This window comes from Amphiura filiformis, chromosome 10 (assembly GCF_039555335.1).
Source record: "Amphiura filiformis chromosome 10, Afil_fr2py, whole genome shotgun sequence".
Classification (NCBI taxonomy): domain Eukaryota; kingdom Metazoa; phylum Echinodermata; class Ophiuroidea; order Amphilepidida; family Amphiuridae; genus Amphiura; species Amphiura filiformis.
Window position 1 is genome coordinate 53,851,137 of NC_092637.1, and position 21,895 is coordinate 53,873,031.

At 37.6% G+C, this 21,895-nt stretch overlaps 1 protein-coding gene across 1 annotated transcript in view; it reads left to right on the forward strand.

Moving 5' to 3' along the window:
• The window catches only part of LOC140163029 (squalene synthase-like), a 119,606-nt gene that overhangs the window by 62,276 nt on the left and 35,435 nt on the right, over window positions 1-21,895 (forward strand). The window contains exons 5-8 of the mRNA XM_072186370.1: window positions 2,621-2,804; window positions 3,934-4,062; window positions 6,044-6,235; window positions 8,118-8,294. Of these exons, the coding sequence (XP_072042471.1) occupies window positions 2,621-2,804; window positions 3,934-4,062; window positions 6,044-6,235; window positions 8,118-8,294 (682 nt within the window). The remainder of the gene's footprint in view (window positions 1-2,620; window positions 2,805-3,933; window positions 4,063-6,043; window positions 6,236-8,117; window positions 8,295-21,895) is intronic.

The window sequence follows — 21,895 nt, forward strand, 5'->3', positions numbered from 1 at the left end:
AAGGTCTAGCGTTCATGTTGTATTTTAAAATACTATCGTGGTCGGATCGTATACAGCTGTTGCAGTGTTGCCAGTCTTCAGGAAATTTCCGGATTTCAGGAAATTTTACTCTGATGATCCTGTACAAATGTATAGGCAAAGTACATTTTTCAGGAATTTTTTTGCCATTTCAGGATTTTTTGACAACACTGACTGGCATCTCTGCTGTTGGCAGCTGTGTTTATTCAAATGAAATATTTACTACAGGCATAGATTTTAAATAATCTATGCTACAGGTAAACTTCTCAGTTTTCAAAGGGGTATATAGTTGTATGTACCAACTGAACTCCATCGTTATGATCATTTCAATTTCCTTTTTAAAATGTTCAGTCAAACTTTGTGTCAAGTTTATTGAACATGTACGGTATTTATGATATCTCAAAATATTAGATGGCCTAGGGTCTATTCCACTAAACTATTTCTCAAAATTAATTATAACTTACAACGTATCACAAGTTCCATATCACTAAAAATGACTTATGATCGGTACCCTTTGTAAGTAGGATTTACCTCAAGCCCCAACCCTTCATAAAGTTACAACTAGTAAAATGGTATTCGTAACTTACGAACGGCTACTTGAGTTACGAAAGGTTGAAAGTTTAGGGAAATGGTCCTTGGGCCGGATTGAAGAGAAGATGCAATTGATGGTAACTGTTATGAATGCGCTATGGAGTTGAGTTATGAAGGACAATATAATCTTGATCATGTTTTCCTTTTCCCCCAGGCATGCATGCTGTATGTATATTCTACCTCTTACTACGAGCTCTGGATACAGTAGAAGACGATTTGAATGGAGTTGAGTTATGAAGGACAATATAATCTTGATCATGTTTTCTTTCCCCAGGCATGCATGCTGTATGCATATTTTACCTCGTATTACGAGCTCTATAGAAGACAACATGAATGGAGTTGAGTTATGAAGGACAATATAATCTTGATCATGTTTTCCATTTTCCTCAGGCATGCTGTATGTATCTACCTCTTACTACGAGCTCTGGAAACAGTAGAAGACGATATGAATGGAAGAAGTAAAAAAATTAAAACTTTCAACTGCACTCACCAGGTTATTTTCCCAAATATTTCAGAACCAACTGGTTCCTTCCTCAGTGGGTGATGGTGTGTGAGATGCTGCTGAAATCAGTGTTTCTAGAAGATCTTCTACTAGAGTTGCCAGTTGGTTTCACTGATTTCAGCAAGCTGTTGTAAACTGGAGATAGTTCGTATCCCTGCGAGGTGTTGATTTTGGGCTGCGGGTCTCTCCTAATGTGGATCGCTTCGCGAATTTTCCTTGAATCGTTCCTGCTGTCCTTTTCCAAAATAGTAACTCCGTCCCAGTCAATATTGTGACCGGACCGGACCGGACCCATTAGACAGAGAGAAAGAAATCTCGCATGTGCAGTCCACGCTCAAGAATTGTGGATACTGAAGCGTTGGACATTTCACAAAGCTTCATAAACCGAAAAAACAAACAGGTAACTCTTCTGCGGCGAAGGCTAACACCAAATGCAAAGCTAATATCAACTTGCCATATGTCAAGGGTACCAGTGAGAAACTTACCGTGTGTTTCAGCAGTATGGGGTTTTTGCCACCTTTAGACCCCTCACCACGCTGCGTAAGAATCTGGTAGCACCTAAGGACCGCACTGAAAAAGAAGATCAAACAGGAGTTATATACCACATTCCATGTACGGATTGTAGCTCTGTTTACATTGGTGAAACCGGAAGGAAACTCAAGTTCAGACTTAAGGAGCATAAATCAGTTGCTCCAAGTGCCAATTCTCCTGTATCTGCTCATATCAAGTCCGGTCACAATATTGACTGGGACGGAGTTACTATTTTGGAAAAGGACAGCAGGAATGATTCAAGGAAAATTCGCGAAGCGATCCACATTAGGAGAGACCCGCAGCCCAAAATCAACACCTCGCAGGGATACGAACTATCTCCAGTTTACAACAGCTTGCTGAAATCAGTGAAACCAACTGGCAACTCTAGTAGAAGATCTTCTAGAAACACTGATTTCAGCAGCATCTCACACACCATCACCCACTGAGGAAGGAACCAGTTAGTTCTGAAATATTTGGGAAAATAACCTGGTGAGTGCAGTTGAAAGTTTTAATTTTTTTACTTCTTGTTTACTACCTGCACGTATGAACTTACACAACTGGATATGAATGGAGTTGAGTTATGAAGGACAATATAATCTTGATCATGTTTTCTTTCCCCAGGCATGCATGCTGTATGCATATTTTACCTCGTATTACGAGCTCTATAGAAGACAATATGAATGGAGTTGAGTTATGAAGGACAATATAATCTTGATCATGTTTTCCATTTTCCTCAGGCATGCTGTATGTATATTCTACCTCTTACTACGAGCTCTGGATACAGTAGAAGACGATATGAATGGAGTTGAGTTATGAAGGACAATATAATCTTGATCATGTTTTCCTTTCCCCCAGGCATGCATGCTGTATGTATATTTTACCTCGTACTACGAGCTCTGGATAGAGTAGAAGACGATATGAATGGAGTTGAGTTATGAAGGACAATGTAATCTTGATCATGTTTTCCTTTTCCCCCAGGCATGCTGTATGTATATTCTACCTCGTACTACGAGCTCTTGATACAGTAGAAGACGATATGACCATACCAATGGATGAAAAGACGGATTTATTAGTCCAGTTTTATACCAAACTTGAGGACCCCGAGTGGACATATAATAAGAGCCAGGAGAAGGATAAGATGGTACTAGAAGATTTCACATGTGTAAGTTGATAAGGCCTAAATAAAATTTTTGATTGGCGTAACCCGACCCACCTTAAAAGTAGACCCAACCCTGACTTTTTTTTTTTTGCAAAATAATATAAATTGAATAAAAAAAAGTTCCAAAGCCTTTATCAAAAGCAATTTACCTACCCTATTTTTTTTATATTACGCCAATCAATTTTTTTGCCTAAGCATTATAAAAATGGGCTATCCATTTGAAATCCATATTACCCCTGTGGAAGATTTAGCTTAAGTCTCTCACAGAGGGTGTATGAGTTTCAAATAGAATAGATAATTGGGTAACTTCCATTTGAAACACTCACTCCAGTTGCAGAAGATATGGGTAAATATAATCAACTTGAACAAAACTGCTGCTGGAAAGCGCTGCAAATAATTGAATATATGAATACAAAAGTCCATACTTTGGCCAAATTGAGTTAAGCATGGGAAATTGTTGCTATACATAGGCCTGTCATATGTATGAAAGAACAACTCAAATTCATTCTCTGTGTCTATTAAGCATGTGAAAAATAGCATGTATGAAAGAATCACCCAATTCCATGATTTGAGTCTTGTAACACATTGATTGAAATCCATTATGTATAAAAGTCCACTTGTAACACATTCATTGCTAGAGAGTGACTTTTGAACAAAAAATGGGTTTAATAAAGGAAAGTGTGTGGTTTATATTACATGGCAGAATGCTTATCAACATTATACATACCTGTGTGCTTTATTTTGTATTATCTTACTAGTGGTAATCTCATTCTAACATTGTTGTCTTTGTATATGATTCAAAAAACCACCTAAGTCCAAAATTTAAAATGAACCCCACGAAGTCCCTGAAATGCTAATCGTCATACCTAATACAGGTTAATCCACTCATTAATCCACTCATTTGCACGTAAAACTTACCATATTGACCAGGTAAATCTAACTGAAGGAATTAAAATGATACACATGTTTTTCTCTCAAAATCACTTCCTATGGACTTGGGTGGCTTTTGTATTCATGTATTCAATTGCAAATTTGATCTTTAGGTGATGAAAAGTATTGAAATGTTTGCAGGAAATATTTACACATTTTTGATATAAAATGAAAATAATGTATACATTTTAACCATTTATAGATTTCCAAGGAATACCAGGGTCTAGCATCGGAATATAGAGTAGTAATCTCTGAAATCTGTCAGAAAATGGGGAAAGGAATGTGTGAATTCATACAAAGGGATGTTATCACAATGGAAGACTGGAATCTGGTATGTATCAAGAATTAGTATAGGGGTTCTTGGTTCTAGATGAAATCCATACACCTCCTATGGAAGACATGACCTTTATCTAGCTCCCACACAGGGAGTGTACATTTCTAATGCAGTTGCCTATCCAAACTCCCTGCGTGGAAGGTAAAGGTTATGTGTTATGTAGGGGGTGTATGGATTTCAACTGGAATAGCCTGTTAGTGGGAAAATGGGGAAAGGAATGTTTGAATTCATACAGAGGGATGTCATCACAATGGAAGACTGGAATCTGGTATGTAGCAAGAATAATTATTAGCTACATGTAGGGGTTATTGGTAAAGGGTCTTTCAAGTTGAAATTCATGCACCTGCTATGGAACACATCGTCGGGTGCATTACATAGTGACGTTAGTTAAACCCAGGGTGCATTACATAGTGACGGTTGTTAAACCCAGGGTGCATTACATAGTGACGGTTGTTAAACCCATTGTGCATTACAGAGTGACGGATGTTGATCAAAATTTTATCATAAAATGGGCATCGGGCATTAATTTTCAGCAAGTTATGTGTCTTTTAAAAGTAGACCCTGAAAGATATTTTCAAAACATGTGTAATTGATGGCCAAAGTTATCCGTCACTACATGTATGTCTTGCGCAATTATTTTGAGAGCTATCAACATCCGTCACTATGGATTTTACTGTAAAGCGCAGATTCGTCACTATGTAATGCACCCGCCAACATTTCAAATGGAGCTACCTATCCAAACTCTCTCCAAGGAAGGTAAAGGTTATGTGTTATGTAGGGGGTGTATGGATTTCTACTGGAATAGCCCGTTAGTGATTCCCAGGCAGTTGGTCATGATCCATCTGTCAAAAAATGGGGAAAGGAATGTGTGGATTCATATAAAGGGATGTCATCACAATCTGGTATGTATCAAGAATTAGTATAGGGGGGGCTTGGTAACTCAATGAGCTATTCCAGTTGAAATCCACACGCTCCCTATGGAGGATATGACCTTAATCTTCCCCACAGGGATTTCAACGAGGGTACCTGAATGGGGGACTCCTTTACTTCTACACCCCAGTGCGGGAGAATAAGTTTATGTCTTCCATATTCAATTCAATTGAAATTTTATAGGGGGTGTATGGATTTCAACTGCAATTGCCAAATGTCAATGACCTTTGGGGTTCTTGATAATTATCAAATCAAAGTTTCTGGCATAATATTTCATTCAGCGGTGGAAAAAATATACAGAAAATATGGGTTTGTTTAATTTAAGTGTTTTAAGTCTGTACTGACCAAACCTGATGAACCTGTTTAAAACAAAGCTGACATTCCTGTTATAACGATCCCTATATTTAAACAATGTTATTTTCATGATTGAAAAAATTCATCAGGATCGGTAGAGTAAACTCCGTAAACAAGGTTCTTTGTATCTGATCATTTGCACTTACTTGTGTACGTTTCAGCATACACTGTAGCCTTTGTCAACTCTTGATGAGGTGTGTTCACTGCAGTCACTCCTCATCAAGTGTTGACAAAGGCAACAGTGTTTGCTGAAACATACACAAGTAAGTGCAAATTCTGGATCAGATACAAAGAACCTTGTGTACTGAATGTTATTTTCAGTATTGTCACTATATTATGAAAAGTTTCCTAAGAATATCTAGAAATACCATCGGCGAAATCCAAGATGGCCATCTTCATAGCGATCGTGTGTACACCCACACCAGAAAACAAGGCAAAATACTGCCAAAATTATGACCCTTGGAAGGCAGATAACAAGAAAAGTTGGCAAAATATTAAGTAAAAGATAAGATTTGGCATTGTACATGTATTATATTGTTGAAAATACATTGGAAGTGACCAAAACGTCCTGGTACGGCCAAATTGAGTCCTGGTTCCAGCTAAGTTCAGGTGAACGAAGACTCCTGAAAGCAAAGCTGTTAATTTCACCCTTGGTTATAACTATCCCTATATTTAAACAATATGTTCTTTTCAGTATTGTCACTATGTGGCTGGTCTAGTTGGCATTGGTCTCTCACGTCTCTTCTCCGCGTCAGATTTAGAAGATAAAATTGTCGGTGAGGACACTGACTTGGCCAATTCCATGGGACTATTTCTACAGAAGACTAATATTATTAGAGATTATTTGGAAGACAACGTGGAGGGTAGAGAATTTTGGCCAAAAGAGGTTTGTTTGTTTGTTTGTTTACTACAATGTATAACATGTTACTTAGGCACCAGAAACAAATTTGTTCGATCTTTGGATCGACCGTCGATGCTGCTTCGATGTCTGTTATTAATGGCAATAATTACTATATTATGATAATTAACAGTAGTAAATTAATTGATTTCATAAATAACATGGATCGACCAAGCATCGATGGTCGATCGAAAGATCAAACTAATTTGTTTCTATTGCCTTAACTAAGTAGCACTATTTTACACTAGCATGTGGTTCATAGTTATTTTTTGTGCATCGGCCGACATCTCTGCTGATGAACACAGACACCCAGGGATACCCTCTTTGGGTTTTTGTGCTGGTCATCGTACATTGTCATCAGCTGATGATGTGTGGGTATCAAGAGAGTTCAGACCTGTTGTAGGCCTAGCCTTGAGACATGAGTGAGAGGAATGCTTGACCACTAACTTGTTTTATCCAGCTTTTATTGACAGATATATGTATTTATTTTCCTTCGTTATGTACACTACTTGAATCTTTTTAAGATCCATTCAAAGTTTCCCTGCTGGTCAGTTGGTACTGTTTTAGTTTGCTTTTTTGCAGATATATGTATGCTTGATAGCACCTATAATTACCACCTACCCCTTCATCCCATGTTTCTGAACAATCAATCCCAGAAACTGAAAATATAAAAAGACCCCAAAGAGTGGAGATATCTCATCTCAAAGACTTCCAGTTTGTACTTATTAGTAGATATTGTGAGATTGGGCTATTCCAGTTGTAATCCATACACCCCCTATGGAAGACATAATTTGAATCTCCCACACAGGGTGTGTAGATTTCAATTGGAGTCACCCATTCATAACTCAAGTATAGGGATGGAATATGTTAAGTGTAAGTGGTGTGAACAATAGCATAATTTGACAGTTACCAAGCTGGAAGTTGTGTAGGGGCCACTGTTGATATACAATTTACATTAGAATCCAAACCGTTGGAGCAATTTAACTCAGAATATTGATGGACCTCATTGTGAAGTAGGAAACACTGTGTGTTACAATCACCTATATTCAATTTGAAATACATACGCCCCCTATGGAAGACATGACCTTTATCTCCCACACAGAGAGTGTGAATTTCAAATGGGTTTACCTGAATGGGTGACTCCATTTGAAATCTACACTTCCTGTGTGGGAGATTAAGGTTAGCAACTATTCTGAACTGTTGCGATTTGGTAGTTCACAGCATCTTGCAAATGGTAGTGAGATTTCGCAAAAATTGCATTGATCATTTCATAGCGAGCATGTAGAAGAATTCAAATATCACAGATATACTTTTATAGGTCCTGTGGCTCTTGAGTTACCGTAATCACTCAATAGTTAGCATATGTGCTTTCTATCAAGCGCTTTCAGCACACCTTATATTTAATGTTTACTAATTTATGCAATTTATTCAAATTTATGCACAATTTGGGTGATGGGCTGTCTTTAGGCAACTAATGATAAAAAATAATTTAACCCATTGTTATTTGTTTAATTGTAGACATTGTCCAAGTAAGGACTATAATATTTTGAGTAATCCTTTGACGAGCACATACATTGTATTACCGTGATGTTGCAAAGTCAGAGCTAACAACGCGTACAGCGCAAAGTTCATTCATAAATTTCCACTTGGCAACAACAGAACGTCTCGGCAGCCAATCAGAGACGAGTGCGTTTTAGCGCAGTAAGTATGCGATATATGTTTAAAATGCGCTCTTATCAAAGGTTTACTGCAAAATATTATAACCAATATTTATTATCCAAATGTATTCAAATTTATGCCAAATTTGGGTAATGGGCTGAATTTCGGCAACTAATGTTAAAAATGATTTAACCCGTTGTTGTTATTGTAGACATGGTCCAAGTATGCAGACAAGCTAAGTGACTTCCAGAAACATTCCAACATCCGTCCAGCAGTATCGTGTCTAAATGATCTCATCACTAATGCCTTGCATCATGTACCAGACGTCCTCAAATACATGTCAAGAATCAAAAACCAAAGTGTCTTCAACTTCTGTGCAATTCCTCAGGTAAGGACTAGAAACCAATATTTACTATTTTATGCAAATTTATTCAAATTTATGCAATATTTGTGTGATAGACTATCTTTAACAAAATAAAATTGCATATTATAAACAGCCTGCAATACTTCAGGTAAGGTAACCAAATAAATTTATATGCACAAAAATACAGTAAGCCAAAGAATTAAGTACAGTTGTCTTCACCCCTGTATATCCTAAATAAAGACAAATATATCCAAATTAAAACAAACAGCCAATACCTGTACTCTTTAGCTCTGATTTAAGACCTCGTTTGTTGAAATTGGTTGAGAATTAAAGAAACGATGATCTAAAACCTAATGAAGAAACAAAATCAAAAGTTTCACTTTTGTGTTCTCATCAATGAAAGTACGACACTAGTTTTAACGTGCTAATCAATGAAAGCACGGCGCTATAGTTCTCTTGTTTGCGAACGCTTTCTGTACAAATCAATAGGCATGCAATGGAGCAAACTGCAACTTTTAAATTGGCATCTTCTTGGGTTTTTGGATCGTTGTGTCTTTATTTCTTGAGCAATTTTAACGAATGAGGTCTTACATTCGAGCTAAAAGATGCGGCTATTGGCTGCTGGTTCCAATTATGACATATCTGTCTTTAGTTAGGATATGCACTGGTGAACGTAACTGGTACCTTAATTTTTTGGCTTACTGTAGAGGGATTGTAAAGTTAAAGTCATTTAAATATTGGCTGAAATTGCTGTTCAACAGGTTTGTGCACTGCATGCACATGCTCATTCTGTTCAAATAAACTAGGGGAACAAATAAGTAACAAATATCTTGACCTTTTTTAAAGAATTTGTTTTAAGGCTGTGTTCAGCTCAGTTCAGTTTTATTTCATCAAATTCCATCCGTACAAATAATTACAATATAGAAAAGCTTTTACAAACATCATATAATTAAAGGGACATTTCGTGATCCACAGCCTCATCCCCCCACTTTTCCCAAAAAAATTGAGATTTTTACACCACTGGATACCTCTGGCTACATAATGTTTATGTACCACATCTTTCTTGCAGATTAATTCGTTTAGCAAAAATATCGCCAAATTTGAATTTCGTTCTGGTGCACCAGAACCAAATTACAACACATTGTCTATGGAGCAGTGTAATACACATAATCATGCATAACTCGCAAACGCAAAATCGGAATCAACTGAAATTTTGGAAATATCTACTGGATATCTACTGGAAAATGTCATAAAAAGAGGATGTTAGGATCACGAAATCCTCCTTTAAGTGAAAATGATGAGGGTGCCACTGAAACACAGAGCATGTTGTTGTGGCACCCTTTACAAATTAATATTAGATAATATATTATGAATACATTTGTAAGATATGTACCTTGTGGGTTAGGTATAAATTTATTATCACAAGAGCTAAGCTTTCAATTATAAATCAATGAGTAATGATGGTGAAAATAACAACCAAACCTACACAGTAGGTGTAAATGGGTTGTAATAAGGGTTCAGGCATGGCATAAGTATTACAATAATAACAAAAATTTATTCAGCCCGAGTGATAGTATAAGCATTGCACATGCACTTGAAATGAGTCTATACATGAGCAAAGTTATAATATACATAGCAGGTAACTATTAATGAAGATATTGCAATGATAATTTAACATGATAAATGGTGTATAGCTCTGCAGATTTTCAAGCAAAATAGAGGCTTGATGAACTGAAATTTCAACATTTTGGGGGGGGGGGGGGGCCAAGTGAACTAAAATTGGGCCAAATAATAGGCTGTGGAGCTAAAAAATCAAAATGTTTCCAAATTTGAGTCGAAGAGCTACAATTGTCACTTAAGTTTAATTGAGGCTAAAAGAACTGGAGCATGATCCAATGTTGAGAGCCTGGAAAAGGGACCTTTGACCGCCTCACATACCCGTACCACCTTTGCATGTGAGTGATCCACCGGGCATATTAATATTAGCTCCATCACCTCCTGAGGATCATAGAGTTTGTCAACCAAATCTTTTACAAGAGCTGATATATGTGACACGATCTGGTCCATGGGGGCCAAAGGCGGCAAATTTGAAACTTTGATAAAGGTAAAAATATGGAGTCAAAAAACAATAAAATACATAAGAAAATAGACATCAAAAAACTTCTTAACCTTTAGAACCAAGTATGCTAGAACTTTGGTGTTTTCAGTAAATGATAGACTATTGTATGTATAATGTAATAATTACACTAGCTCAATTTTCAAAAATGCCTCCTTTGGCCCCCATGGACCAGATCGTGTCACATATATATGAACAGAAACTTTTATATATATATATATGTAGTTCATAACAAAAATTAAAACATTGAAAAGGCAGCGAAAAAAAAGGAAAGGAGTATTATTTTTCTTGTTTTGCTTTATGCATGTAAAATCAGACTTTTTTAAAAAGTGGATGAATGTTGAATAACAAACATGAGTAAAAAATATTAGCACATTAACAGATTTTAGTTATTTTTAGGGTTATTTCAGACTTTTGAAAATAAGGAAACAACAACAACAACAGCTTTTGACTGAAATGTCCCTCTGCCTGTAGAATAGTGGTGTTTTTTTTGTCTCCTGAAGCGTTAATAATTATAAAGTTTTGATCTTGCATTATTTTTCACCATTGAAGGCGAAATTATTTAATGTTAATAATAGCAATTGAAATTAAAATCCATACACCTTCTGTGGAAGACATGTCTGATAATCTCCCACATAGGTATAGATTTCAAATGGAGTCACCCCTTCAGGTAATCCCATTTGAAATTCACACTACTTGTTTGGGAGATTAATATCATGCCTTCAATAGGGTGTGTATGGATTTCAACTGGAAAAGCCCGTCTTTATAAAAGACACATGATATCGCCATAATAGCATGACTCCAGCGTGACGTCACAAGGTGTCACCATAGCTGGAGCGTCAAATTAAGTATGCATTCTACTTTCTGAATATAACATGCACATTTTTGGCATGTTTATGTTTTTTACCAGGGTTTAAATCACTGATTTTAAATCAACTTTTTAATTTTTTACAATTTTTGATACCTTAATTTTTTTCTGACATTTACTATTTTACTTCATTCCAAATGTTTCTTCAAAATTCCTGTGGGATAACTATGATGTCATTTTATCTATTGCTTATATTCAAGGTGCAGAATTCAACAGGTTTTTTCCCCATGAATTTACATGTACCAAATTTTGAAAATTTGAAATTTTCACGTGTAAAACTTGTTTGATTTTTTGTAAATACCTGACTGATAGGATTGCACATATGTCTAGTATTGCACTGATTTAAATCAAATCATTTTGTTATCTATTTTTTAAAAACAAAACAAATCACAAACCGTGTTGTTTGTTTGTTTGTGTCCTACATTATGAGGGCATTTGTATTTGTATCCATCATTATAGAAATCCTTATCATAGGTTTTGTTTACCACCAAGAGAAGATGCTGTTGTCTTCCTTCTCTACCTGTAAATAATGAATAAATAATAAGAAGAAATAGGTATATTGTTGTTAGAATATAAAAACAGGGAAAATCTGTTCCAACTGACCAGCGGGGAACCAAAGGATGGATCCAAAAGGACACAACAGTGTCACACTAGCAATGGATAAAATTAAACCAATGGGGGAGTAACACAAAACATATAAACAAATCTGTTCCAACTGACCAGCGGGAACCAAAGGATGGATCCAAAAGGATACAACAGTGTCACACTAGCAATGGATAAAATTAAACCAATGGGGGAGTAACACAAAACATATAAACAAATCTGTTCCAACTGACCAGTAAATTAGGTACCTACTAGAAATATTTTACTATAAAAAATAATTTACTATTTGGATCTGTTTTGAGAACATTTGCTTACCAGTGATTTATGAACGATCCTGACGAATCTGTTCAGAGTATTATTATCGTTATATGATGATTATACTCGATTATATGGTTTGTAAGTTTTTTGTCATTTTTTCCAATCTTAAAAGATATGATGAAAATGACGATGGTGACTATGATGATGATGATGGTGATGAAAGTGCCTCTGCTGATGATAATGTTGTTGATAATGATGACAATGACAGCTATGATGGTGATGATGATGATGATTATAACAATGATGAAGATGACAACGATGATGAAGATGATGATAATGCCTCTGATCATGATGTTTTTGATGATGATGATTGTAATAATGGTGATGGTGATGACAATAATGATGATGAAAATGGTGATTAAAAAAGGGCCTACTTTACCTCATTCTTGCAGTAGTCAGGAACGGTGAAGTATTTGTCTGGATTCTCAATTCCTACAGTGTAGTTATAGAATCCCATTGAGGATGCCACATTTTCTGTAAAGCATGAAGAGCAATGGTATGTTAAAAGAGTATTTTTGTGTTCAATTATATTTTTCATCTTTTGAACTCTCAGGGCTAAAGGCAAGAGTGAGTTGGCGCAGCGGTTGTTCCCTCGCCATGCCCGACTGAGTCCAGGGTCCAAGCCCCAGCCGTTCCCAAGGACTGTATAATATGCACTTCGTTTATGCTCTCATCTAATAGGCTATTTAAACTAATGAGAGACTTCCAAGAATTGGTGTGTCCACTGAAGGTTTTGCTACCTTTCTACAGCTCCCCATTTTACACCTGGATGGAGTGGGACAGGCAAGATAAAGTGTCTTGCACAAGGACACAACACATTGGCATGTATGGGGTTTGAACCCACAACCATGCCGTCATGATTCAAAATGCTTTAACTGTTAGGCCACCATGCTCTTATTATTATATTTGACTATACTAACAAGAGACTTTCCAAGAGTTGGTGTGTCCAATGAAGGTTTCCCTCTATGGCAGGGCTGTACCCTTATACCCAACAGGAAGGGTAAGATAGCCTTCGATTAGTATTCACTTTGCATTCGAAGGCTAACAATTATATTTCTTTGTATAAACTTACGAGAGACTTTCCAAGAGTTGGTGTGTCCAATGAAGGTTTCCCTTTATGGCAGACACTGTGATACTGATGCTGTACCCTCACCCAACAGGAATGCCAAGATAACCTTCGATTAGTATTCATTTAGCATTCGAAGGCTAATAATTATTATATTTCTTTGCATAAACTTACGAGAGACTTTCCAAGAGTTTGTGTGACCAATGAAGGATTCGCTCTGCGGCAGACACTGTTGACTCATGCTGATGCTGTAGACTCCATGTGCCGGGTATTCCCTGGGAATCACCACATAGTATCCATCAGCAAACAAATGGCTCCTGTCTCCATAATATGGGCTAGGCTTTGGTATCACAACAGAGTATGTGTCTGCAAAGAACTCCCCGTCGCCCAAATAGTATGTACTGCCATAGGTAAAAAAATCTATAATGAAATAAAAGAAAATGGGCAATTCCAGTTTACATCCATGCATCCTCTATGCATGGAAGACTTTAATCTCCCACACAGGGGGTATAGATTTCAAACAGAGTCACCCATTCAGGTATCCCCAATCCTCATTTGAAATTCACACTCTCTATATGAGAGATTTAAGTCATGTCTTCCGTAGGGGTTATTGGATTTCAACTGAAATAGCACAATGACAATGACCGAAATAAGGAAACAAAGAGCGAGAGAAAGACAGAAAGAGCGAGAGAAAGACACAAAGAGAGAAAGGAAGGAAGGATATGTAAAGTATGTTTTACCTGGGATACAGCGTTCTAAATGGAAGGGATAATAGTCTTTCTCGCCTTGAAGACACCTCTTTTTGTCCAGGTCAATCACCCATACATAATCCTGAAAAGTCAATGGGAAAAGAAGACATTTTATTTTGAATATCAAGTACATATTTTCTCTAATAAATGCCTCCTGGGGTGTAACATTTTCGAAAGGGGGCATTTATTACAAGTGTAAAAACTTTAAGCAAAACTCAGTTGACCTGATAAAGGGGGTCGCCAAAGATAGCGGGTCTGGGTATAGATCAAGTTACCGGGTAAATGGGGTCACCATATAATATAGCAGGTCTCTGTATATAGCGGGTCTGGGTCAAGTGATCTGGTGGGGGGGGGGGTCACCTTTGATAGTGGGTCTAGGTGTAGATCAAGTGATCAGGGTGGGGGAAATCCGCCATATTTAGCAGGTCGGGTGTAGGTCACTTAGTGACCTGACGAAGGGGGGGGGGTAAAAATATAGCTGGTCTGGGTATAGGTATAGATCAAATGATCTGGTAGTTGAGGGTCACTGTAAATTGCATGTTGAGGTATTATAGGTCAAACTAGGGGAAGGGTTGTTGCAGGTTTGGATATACATGTAGGTCAAGTGACCTGGTGAGGGGGTCACAGTAGATAGCAGGTCAGGGTATAGGTCACTTGGGGATCACTGTAGATAGCGGGCCTGGGTATTTAAAAAGACGGGGAAAATCCTTACCTTTCCAGGTTCTTCAATAACCTGAATGTGTTCTTCAACATAATTAGGATCAAGTATCGTTCTAGTGATGAAGGTGGCAAATCTGTTATTGGTGAAGTCATACACAGAATCATGCTCTTCAGTTAGTGACGTCTGGCCGAAGACAAATCCAAGAAAACCTGTTCTTGTGGATGCAATCACACCACCTGAGGACAAAATGAAGAAAGTTGCAAATCTATTATTATCGACAAATTTTGCGCAAAATTGCTGCAAAAAGTGGAAATTTACGTAATTTTGGGGGTTTGGAAAATATTTGAAGGAAAATCCCCTCTTACCCCCCCCCCCTGTAGCGCCGCCACTGAGAGTAAGCCTACCCTGACCCTGACCCCACCCCCTTAGTTTCTATTCATCAACACTATATTCAAAACCGAAATTAATCAAATCGAACAAGTATTAGTAATAATTGCACAATTAAAAAAAACTGCTTTTCTCAAAAAGTCAAAAAGTGGATGTACGGGCTTTTGCAGCAACTCTTCATATCTCAAAATCATATTAGCAACAAACAACTCATGCAGCATATAAACTGAGCTCAAAAAGAAACTTATAATTTTTTACAACTTGTGATACACAAGGTCATATCTTAAAATACTGTCAATCAAAATGAACCAAAATTACACACAGGATTACCTTAATACTCTACTCAAAACACATGTCAGTAACCAAGCAGTTTTCCAACTGACACAACAGCAAAATGCACTGTCATGGGACAGCGCCCTGGACTTCCTTCACTTTCACAGCCCAACATTTGGCACCCAGGACAAAAATCTGTGAGAATGCACACAAGATCCTTGCACAGATGATAAAACGGTGCTGCTTTCTGCTTTTCATACACTTTTTTATGAAACAGGGCTGGGCTGTGAATGTGGTCCAGGAACGTCGAAGCTGTCCCATGTCAGTGCATTTTGCTGTTGTGTCAGTTGGATAACTGCTTGGTTACTGACATGTGTTAAGAGTAAGTATTGAAGTAAATCTGTGTGTAATTTTGGTTCAATTTGATGGACAGGATTTCAAGATATGACCTTGTGAAAAATTTTCTTTTTGAGCTCAGATTATTTGAATGGTGCCTTCACATTTTGTCCAAAAATTGAATATAGATGACCCCCTTTCCCTGTCACACAATCCCTTACCTTTGAGTACACGGAATTGTTCATCTGGAAAGCAGCACTTGTCCCCCTGCTGTTGTGCAGAAATGTGAAGAACCTTAATAACTATGCAAACTAGCAGGACAAGATGACGATTTACAGACATGGTTGAAACTTGTAGTAGCCCTAGTAGGTGATATTGATACACATTAATAGGCCTATATAGAATCCTTATGATATTACATGTGACAGGAGTTGTAGTCCAATTGTATATTCACTTATAACTACTGATTTTTGAGTGGTTCAAGGGTCGATTTTTGTTTATATATTTCCCAGTTATTTGCGTTATTATTTACGCACCGGAAATACATTGTATGTACACATGCCATGTACCTGGGCCACGTCACTATACAAATAAAAAATGCCTAATGGAAGCGCCTCACAGTAGTAACATGGTTTGGTAGCCCAATTGGGCGACTTTTGACGATTTTGGCCGCCACTTTTGACTATTTCCTGCCATCGAAATCAATGGTTAAGAAAATAATTGGGCTACTTTTCAACATTGGCTCCTGCGACTTCGGGTAGTTTTCTGTCCCATAAAAACCAGTGGTTAAGAGAAACTTTGGTGACTTTTTGATTATTTGATGCGTGATTTGGGCTGAAATCTGTTGGCAACCCTGTGTACCATCAGTCAAGTCTGTGTACATAACGAACAATGAACTGTTTTCTTTATTGCACCTTGGAATAATTTCCTGAAGATTACATCACGCGTCATTTGAATAAAAAATCTGTTCACTAGGAGGCCTCCATGGGACAATATGTATGATAATGCAATGTAACAGGTGATAGGTATGAATGGTTGTGGAATCAAACTGGAGACCTGTCCCTCTGACAACACCAACATGGCTGCCATTTCAATTGTTATACCATTCCGGTTGGTTTGTTCAATATAGGGTCTATGGGCTATTCCATTTAAAACCCACAATACCCCTGTGGAAGATTTAGCTAAAGTCTTCCACAGAGCAGAGAAGATGTAAAAGAAGGAGATAGATCCAGCTATCCTCAAACAAAATATGTGTGTTGCCGCTCATTCAAAAGCAATCATGCTATTTAGGTTTAACAATAAAATACAACAAAAGGGTTCGAACCCATGACGGGTGTGATACACAAGTTGCTGCTTACTGGTTTTAGGGAAAGGTCAGTGTCTGTATACCATCAATACCATGCATACCATGCATGCAGATCCTAACATCCAGTTTATTTCAAATAAAATATGACCGAAGTTCCATGGCAAATAATAATTTTGCACGCTTGGTTACGCTTTCAACCTCTACGATTTATGATACAGACTATTTTCAATTATCAAAATATCTTTATTAGGTTTGCAGGAAATGACAGGAAAATACATTAAAACAATAAAATATAGATGATCAAAAATCATCCCGTTTCTAACAAAATCCTAAAACACTCTCCTAAATAATTAATATATATTCCAAAATGGGCGGATTTTTTTGGAATCTTTACAAAACTACATTTCTTTCTTATAGTATCCACGTGCGGTATCCCTGCAGAGCAACATCAGGTACTTAACACACACGTGTCATACTTTCAAGGAATTATCTATAGAAACATTGGATATGGTTTCAATTCTGGAGTGAAAATTAATCAACCGTAGTCGGCAAGGCACATCACATCAAAGGCTACTTTCAAGTAGATGTGTACCTACTTGAGAATAAAGGACTATGAATAGGTGCGACAGGATAACCTACGGGATTATCTCAAGGATATAATTCCGTTCTTCCTCCTTCTTTTTCAACTTTCCTGCACAGAGGGAGTATGAGTTTTGAATAGAATAGACAATTAGGTAGCTTCCATTTGAAATACTTACTTCAGTTGTGAAAGATACAGGTAAAGCCACAATACAGGGGGGATTATGAGTTTCAAAATGATTAACCCTGAACAATTAAATTTGAAAAACATACTCCCCCTATGGAACATATTTCCAAAATCGTCCACAGGGGTAGTATGGATTTCAAATGGAATAGTCCTATACAATGTACCACTCTCAGAACAATGATCTGCCCACTGACTGGCCTAGGCACAATTTGTTACATTACATCATGTCTTTGTAGTATTCAAGATCACCTTTTTGTCTGCATATGAGAGGCTCTTACACTGTCCAGCTCTTACACAAGATCCCGCTCTTACATTGTCCTCAAGTTTTGTGAGCTGAGCATCGTCTCTCTAATTTAGTACTTTTAGACCACGCACATACACTGATGCACAATAGTGACCTGGGGTTCATAGTTTTCCATAGGGGTGAGGTATATACTATATAAGACACACTGGCTGAAACTATAATTACAAAATAAACATACATAATGCTGCATTCCTTTATTTTTAATAATATAAAATTAGAACAGGGATGTGATATGAATTGACAAATGGAAATTATCCTGAATTCTATTACCCCCACGACCCATTATTCAAAATCCCGCACTGTGATTTGTTGAAACGCGTCACGTGACAGACCATTAATTAGCGATAAAGTGTCCCCGGTACCCCAGGTCAACATAAAAAGTGGTAACCATGTGTGTTCTAAATTTCGCGGAAAAGGGGTATTTTGTTGACTGAAATCGCGGACCGCGAAATCGCGAAAAAAGGGGGTATTCTGAGCATTGTCTCTGCGAAATTTAAAAAAAAAGGGGTATTTCACAGGTTCGTTCGATCGATGTCTTCAGCCCGAGTCTTCAGCCTCCATCCTCTGGCATTTCATTGATTCCGCCCTCAATCGTCAGCGAGAGCGTCAGAAGGCAGCTTTTTTACTATTGGCACGGCGGTTTCGATATAGTTGTCTAGTGGGTGTTGCACATATGCTCCCGCACGTTTTGAAGAGAGCTGAATGAGCGACGCGAACATCGATGGTGTCAGATGTAACCGTTTTGGCTGCCGTATACACTTTTCCATGTGGTGAATTGAAAACATTGCGGGAAACATTGGCAGTGATTGGAGCGAATTCTACGACCGACCGAGTGATATTTTTCCTTGGTTTTTAATTCTGTTCGATTCTGATGCATGTAAGTTTTATTTTGTATCGTTGTTTCTCTTCCCTGTTGCACTTGAAGTTTGGCGTGCCCCGGTTCGTTCGTGAAGTAAATAAATCAAAGTAAGCTTACGGGGCATTTGACATGTGTCAAACTAACAAAGCTGCGAATTTGGAACCTATCATGCAATCCGTGAGTTTTTTCGAAAATTTCAAGCTCAGTTTTAAAGAAACACTCCACCCACGACACTCGATCAGTCGGGCGATCAGTCATACTTTCGGTAATGTTCGTTCGGATGTTCATAAAACATGTATAATGAATAAATTAAAGGGGTATTCCATGATCCACAACATCATTCCCCCCCCCCCCCGGGCATCCCCCCAACTTGTACCAAACTTTTCAAGATTTTGATAATGGGACCCCTACATACATACTGTGTAATTGCCAAAGGAATCTTGTAAATTCATTCCCTTTCCAGAGATATCGGCAAATATATTCGATTTGTATTTTTTGTCCCGGTTTTTTTTTTCTTTTTTCTTACATTATATTTACAATCCTATGGCTATGGACCATTGAAACTATACGTTTTGGTCCATATCTCGCCAACGGTAAGTCCCGCGGTAAGTCCGATTTATGTGAAATTTTGGATTCACGATTCTTTCATGAATATCTTATCTACAGAATGAAGTGATAAAAACATATTGTTATCTGAGTATCCAACCCATAGTGTTGTGCAGCCTGAGGTCTTGTGTCAAAACTTGGGTAGACCTACCACAATACTTTAAAGGAACCTCTGTACACAAAACTTCGAGGGATTGTTCCTCTTTGGTTCATTTTCAATTAAAATCAGTATACAGGCATTGTAATTACCCCAGTTAATAACACAGGATCATCTGGGAGTACAACAGACACAAAGTAATGTTCATACTTGCACATTTTGTACTTAATATAGGCCTATTAAAATATTTGGAGTCATTGAAAAGGGGTGTCTGGAAATCTTCTCATTGAAAACCTTGAAAAGGGGTATTTTTACCCTGATTTTGTCAGTGATTTGGCAAAAAAGGGGGTAAAATCAATGAAAAATCAGTGAAAAGGGGGGTTTTGAAAAAGGAAGAACACACATGGTTACCACTTTTTATGTTGACCTGGGGTACCGGGAAAGTGTCAAGGGCAACAAACTTTATGTTCTTCTATCATCACAGCGCACAGCAGAGCGCACAGCATGGTTACCACTTTTTATGTTGACCTGGGGTACCGGGAAAGTGTCAAGGGCAACAAACTTTATGTTCTTCTATCATCACAGCGCACAGCAGAGCGCACAGCACACCTGCTTATGTAGGGGAGAATGGAATATCAGGGGTGTGTTATTGTATGTGCATATACCTGCTTATAGGGGAGAATGGAATGTTAGGTTGTGTTGGAATGTGCATACGCTTTGGCTACGCGTATGCGCTCCACCTTGAGGTAAACAACTTGAAATATTTGGGCAAAAAATTTGATATTTTCTTTTAAATCACACTATTTTGTGGTAATAGGATAGAAATAAAGGGTGCAGCATTATCCTTTACAAAATAATGTGTCTCGGCAGTAAAAGCGTTTAAATAATGGGTTCGGCTCGCCTCACCCATTATTTACGTTTTACTGCCTCGACACATTATTTTTTCGTAAAGGATCATGCATACCTTTATTTCTTAATTGAAGATATTAGTTTTTGAAATGCAGCCAACCCTACTTCAGTCAGTGTGTACACTGATCCATCATCCATGCACACACAGTCTAAGAAAAGAGAATTATCTCTGATATGACAGCAACATGGTCCTATAGTCCGTAGACCTTCCTCGAATCAAATTTTGAGATTGTCTCAAAAACTGTTAATTTTTACAGGAATCTGTGGATTTCTTGTTGCATCATTTCCTTTCTGAAAATGTATACTTCTTATCACTACAGAACCTGCATTCTCTATACTGCCGGCCATGTACAATCGCGCCGTCAGCTAATTGAGCTATGGGGAGAAAATTGTGGGTATTCAGGTCCTTGCCGATGGTGCGCAGAGACGAACGAAAAACAATTCTGTGTCTCATCTGAAACATCTTCTCGCGTACAGGTTGCATCAAGTGTGTCTCTCAAATGTGGCCATTGTCCATGTCACGCTTGCATGGCAATGAATGCCTCGAGCGCATTTTCGAGGGAAACCAAATCCCCCCAATTTTTGCTCCATGCTTGTATCAAGATGGTGGTCAAGTCCCGGTTCTCCTTCCCTAATTCTATGAGAGATACAATAAATAAAATATCTAAATTACTGACTCGAAAAAGGTATCTTCTTCTCATAGTAGAGAGGCCACTTTATGGCTACATAGGGTTCCGTGTATCAGTTTTGGGCAAAGGTGCCTGCCGGGTTAGAATTAATCATCAGAGTCTCCTCTATAGATCTATCTCTATCTAACCCAGCTGGCAATTCTGAAAAGTGATGTGGACTGAGATATTTTGGTTGAAAAATGTGCTTTTTGTGACATTTGAATAGCAAGATGGTTACATTTGAAGATTCTTAAGTGTGAAATTTCTTTTAGTCTGTGCTTTTCTGAGATGACTTGTGCTATACATATCAGATATTTGACCTACGACCTACTGTACTATCATATTGATAAATATCACTTAAAGCAAAATATAATTTAGTAAGATTATTATTTGAAATGAAGCCTTCCCATGCAGATTGGCAATTAACATTGATTAAAGATCTCTCTAGTTTATAAAATTCACCCATACGAATATCATTATATGCATTACATGTAAAAAGAAAGTGAATAATATCCTCTTCAAAACCAGAGTTGCATAAGCGGCAGACACCATCGTTTGTATTGGCCCAATGAACGAGTGTTATTATCAATTTGAAGGGTGTTTGTTCGAGCTTTAAACTTCAGATTGGCTAAAGTCGGTTTTTCCAGTAAGATATGGCTCAAGATATTTTTCTTGCTTAAGCAATGTATAGTTTTGAAGAGATGATTTATTTTTCATAGAATTAACCCAATCA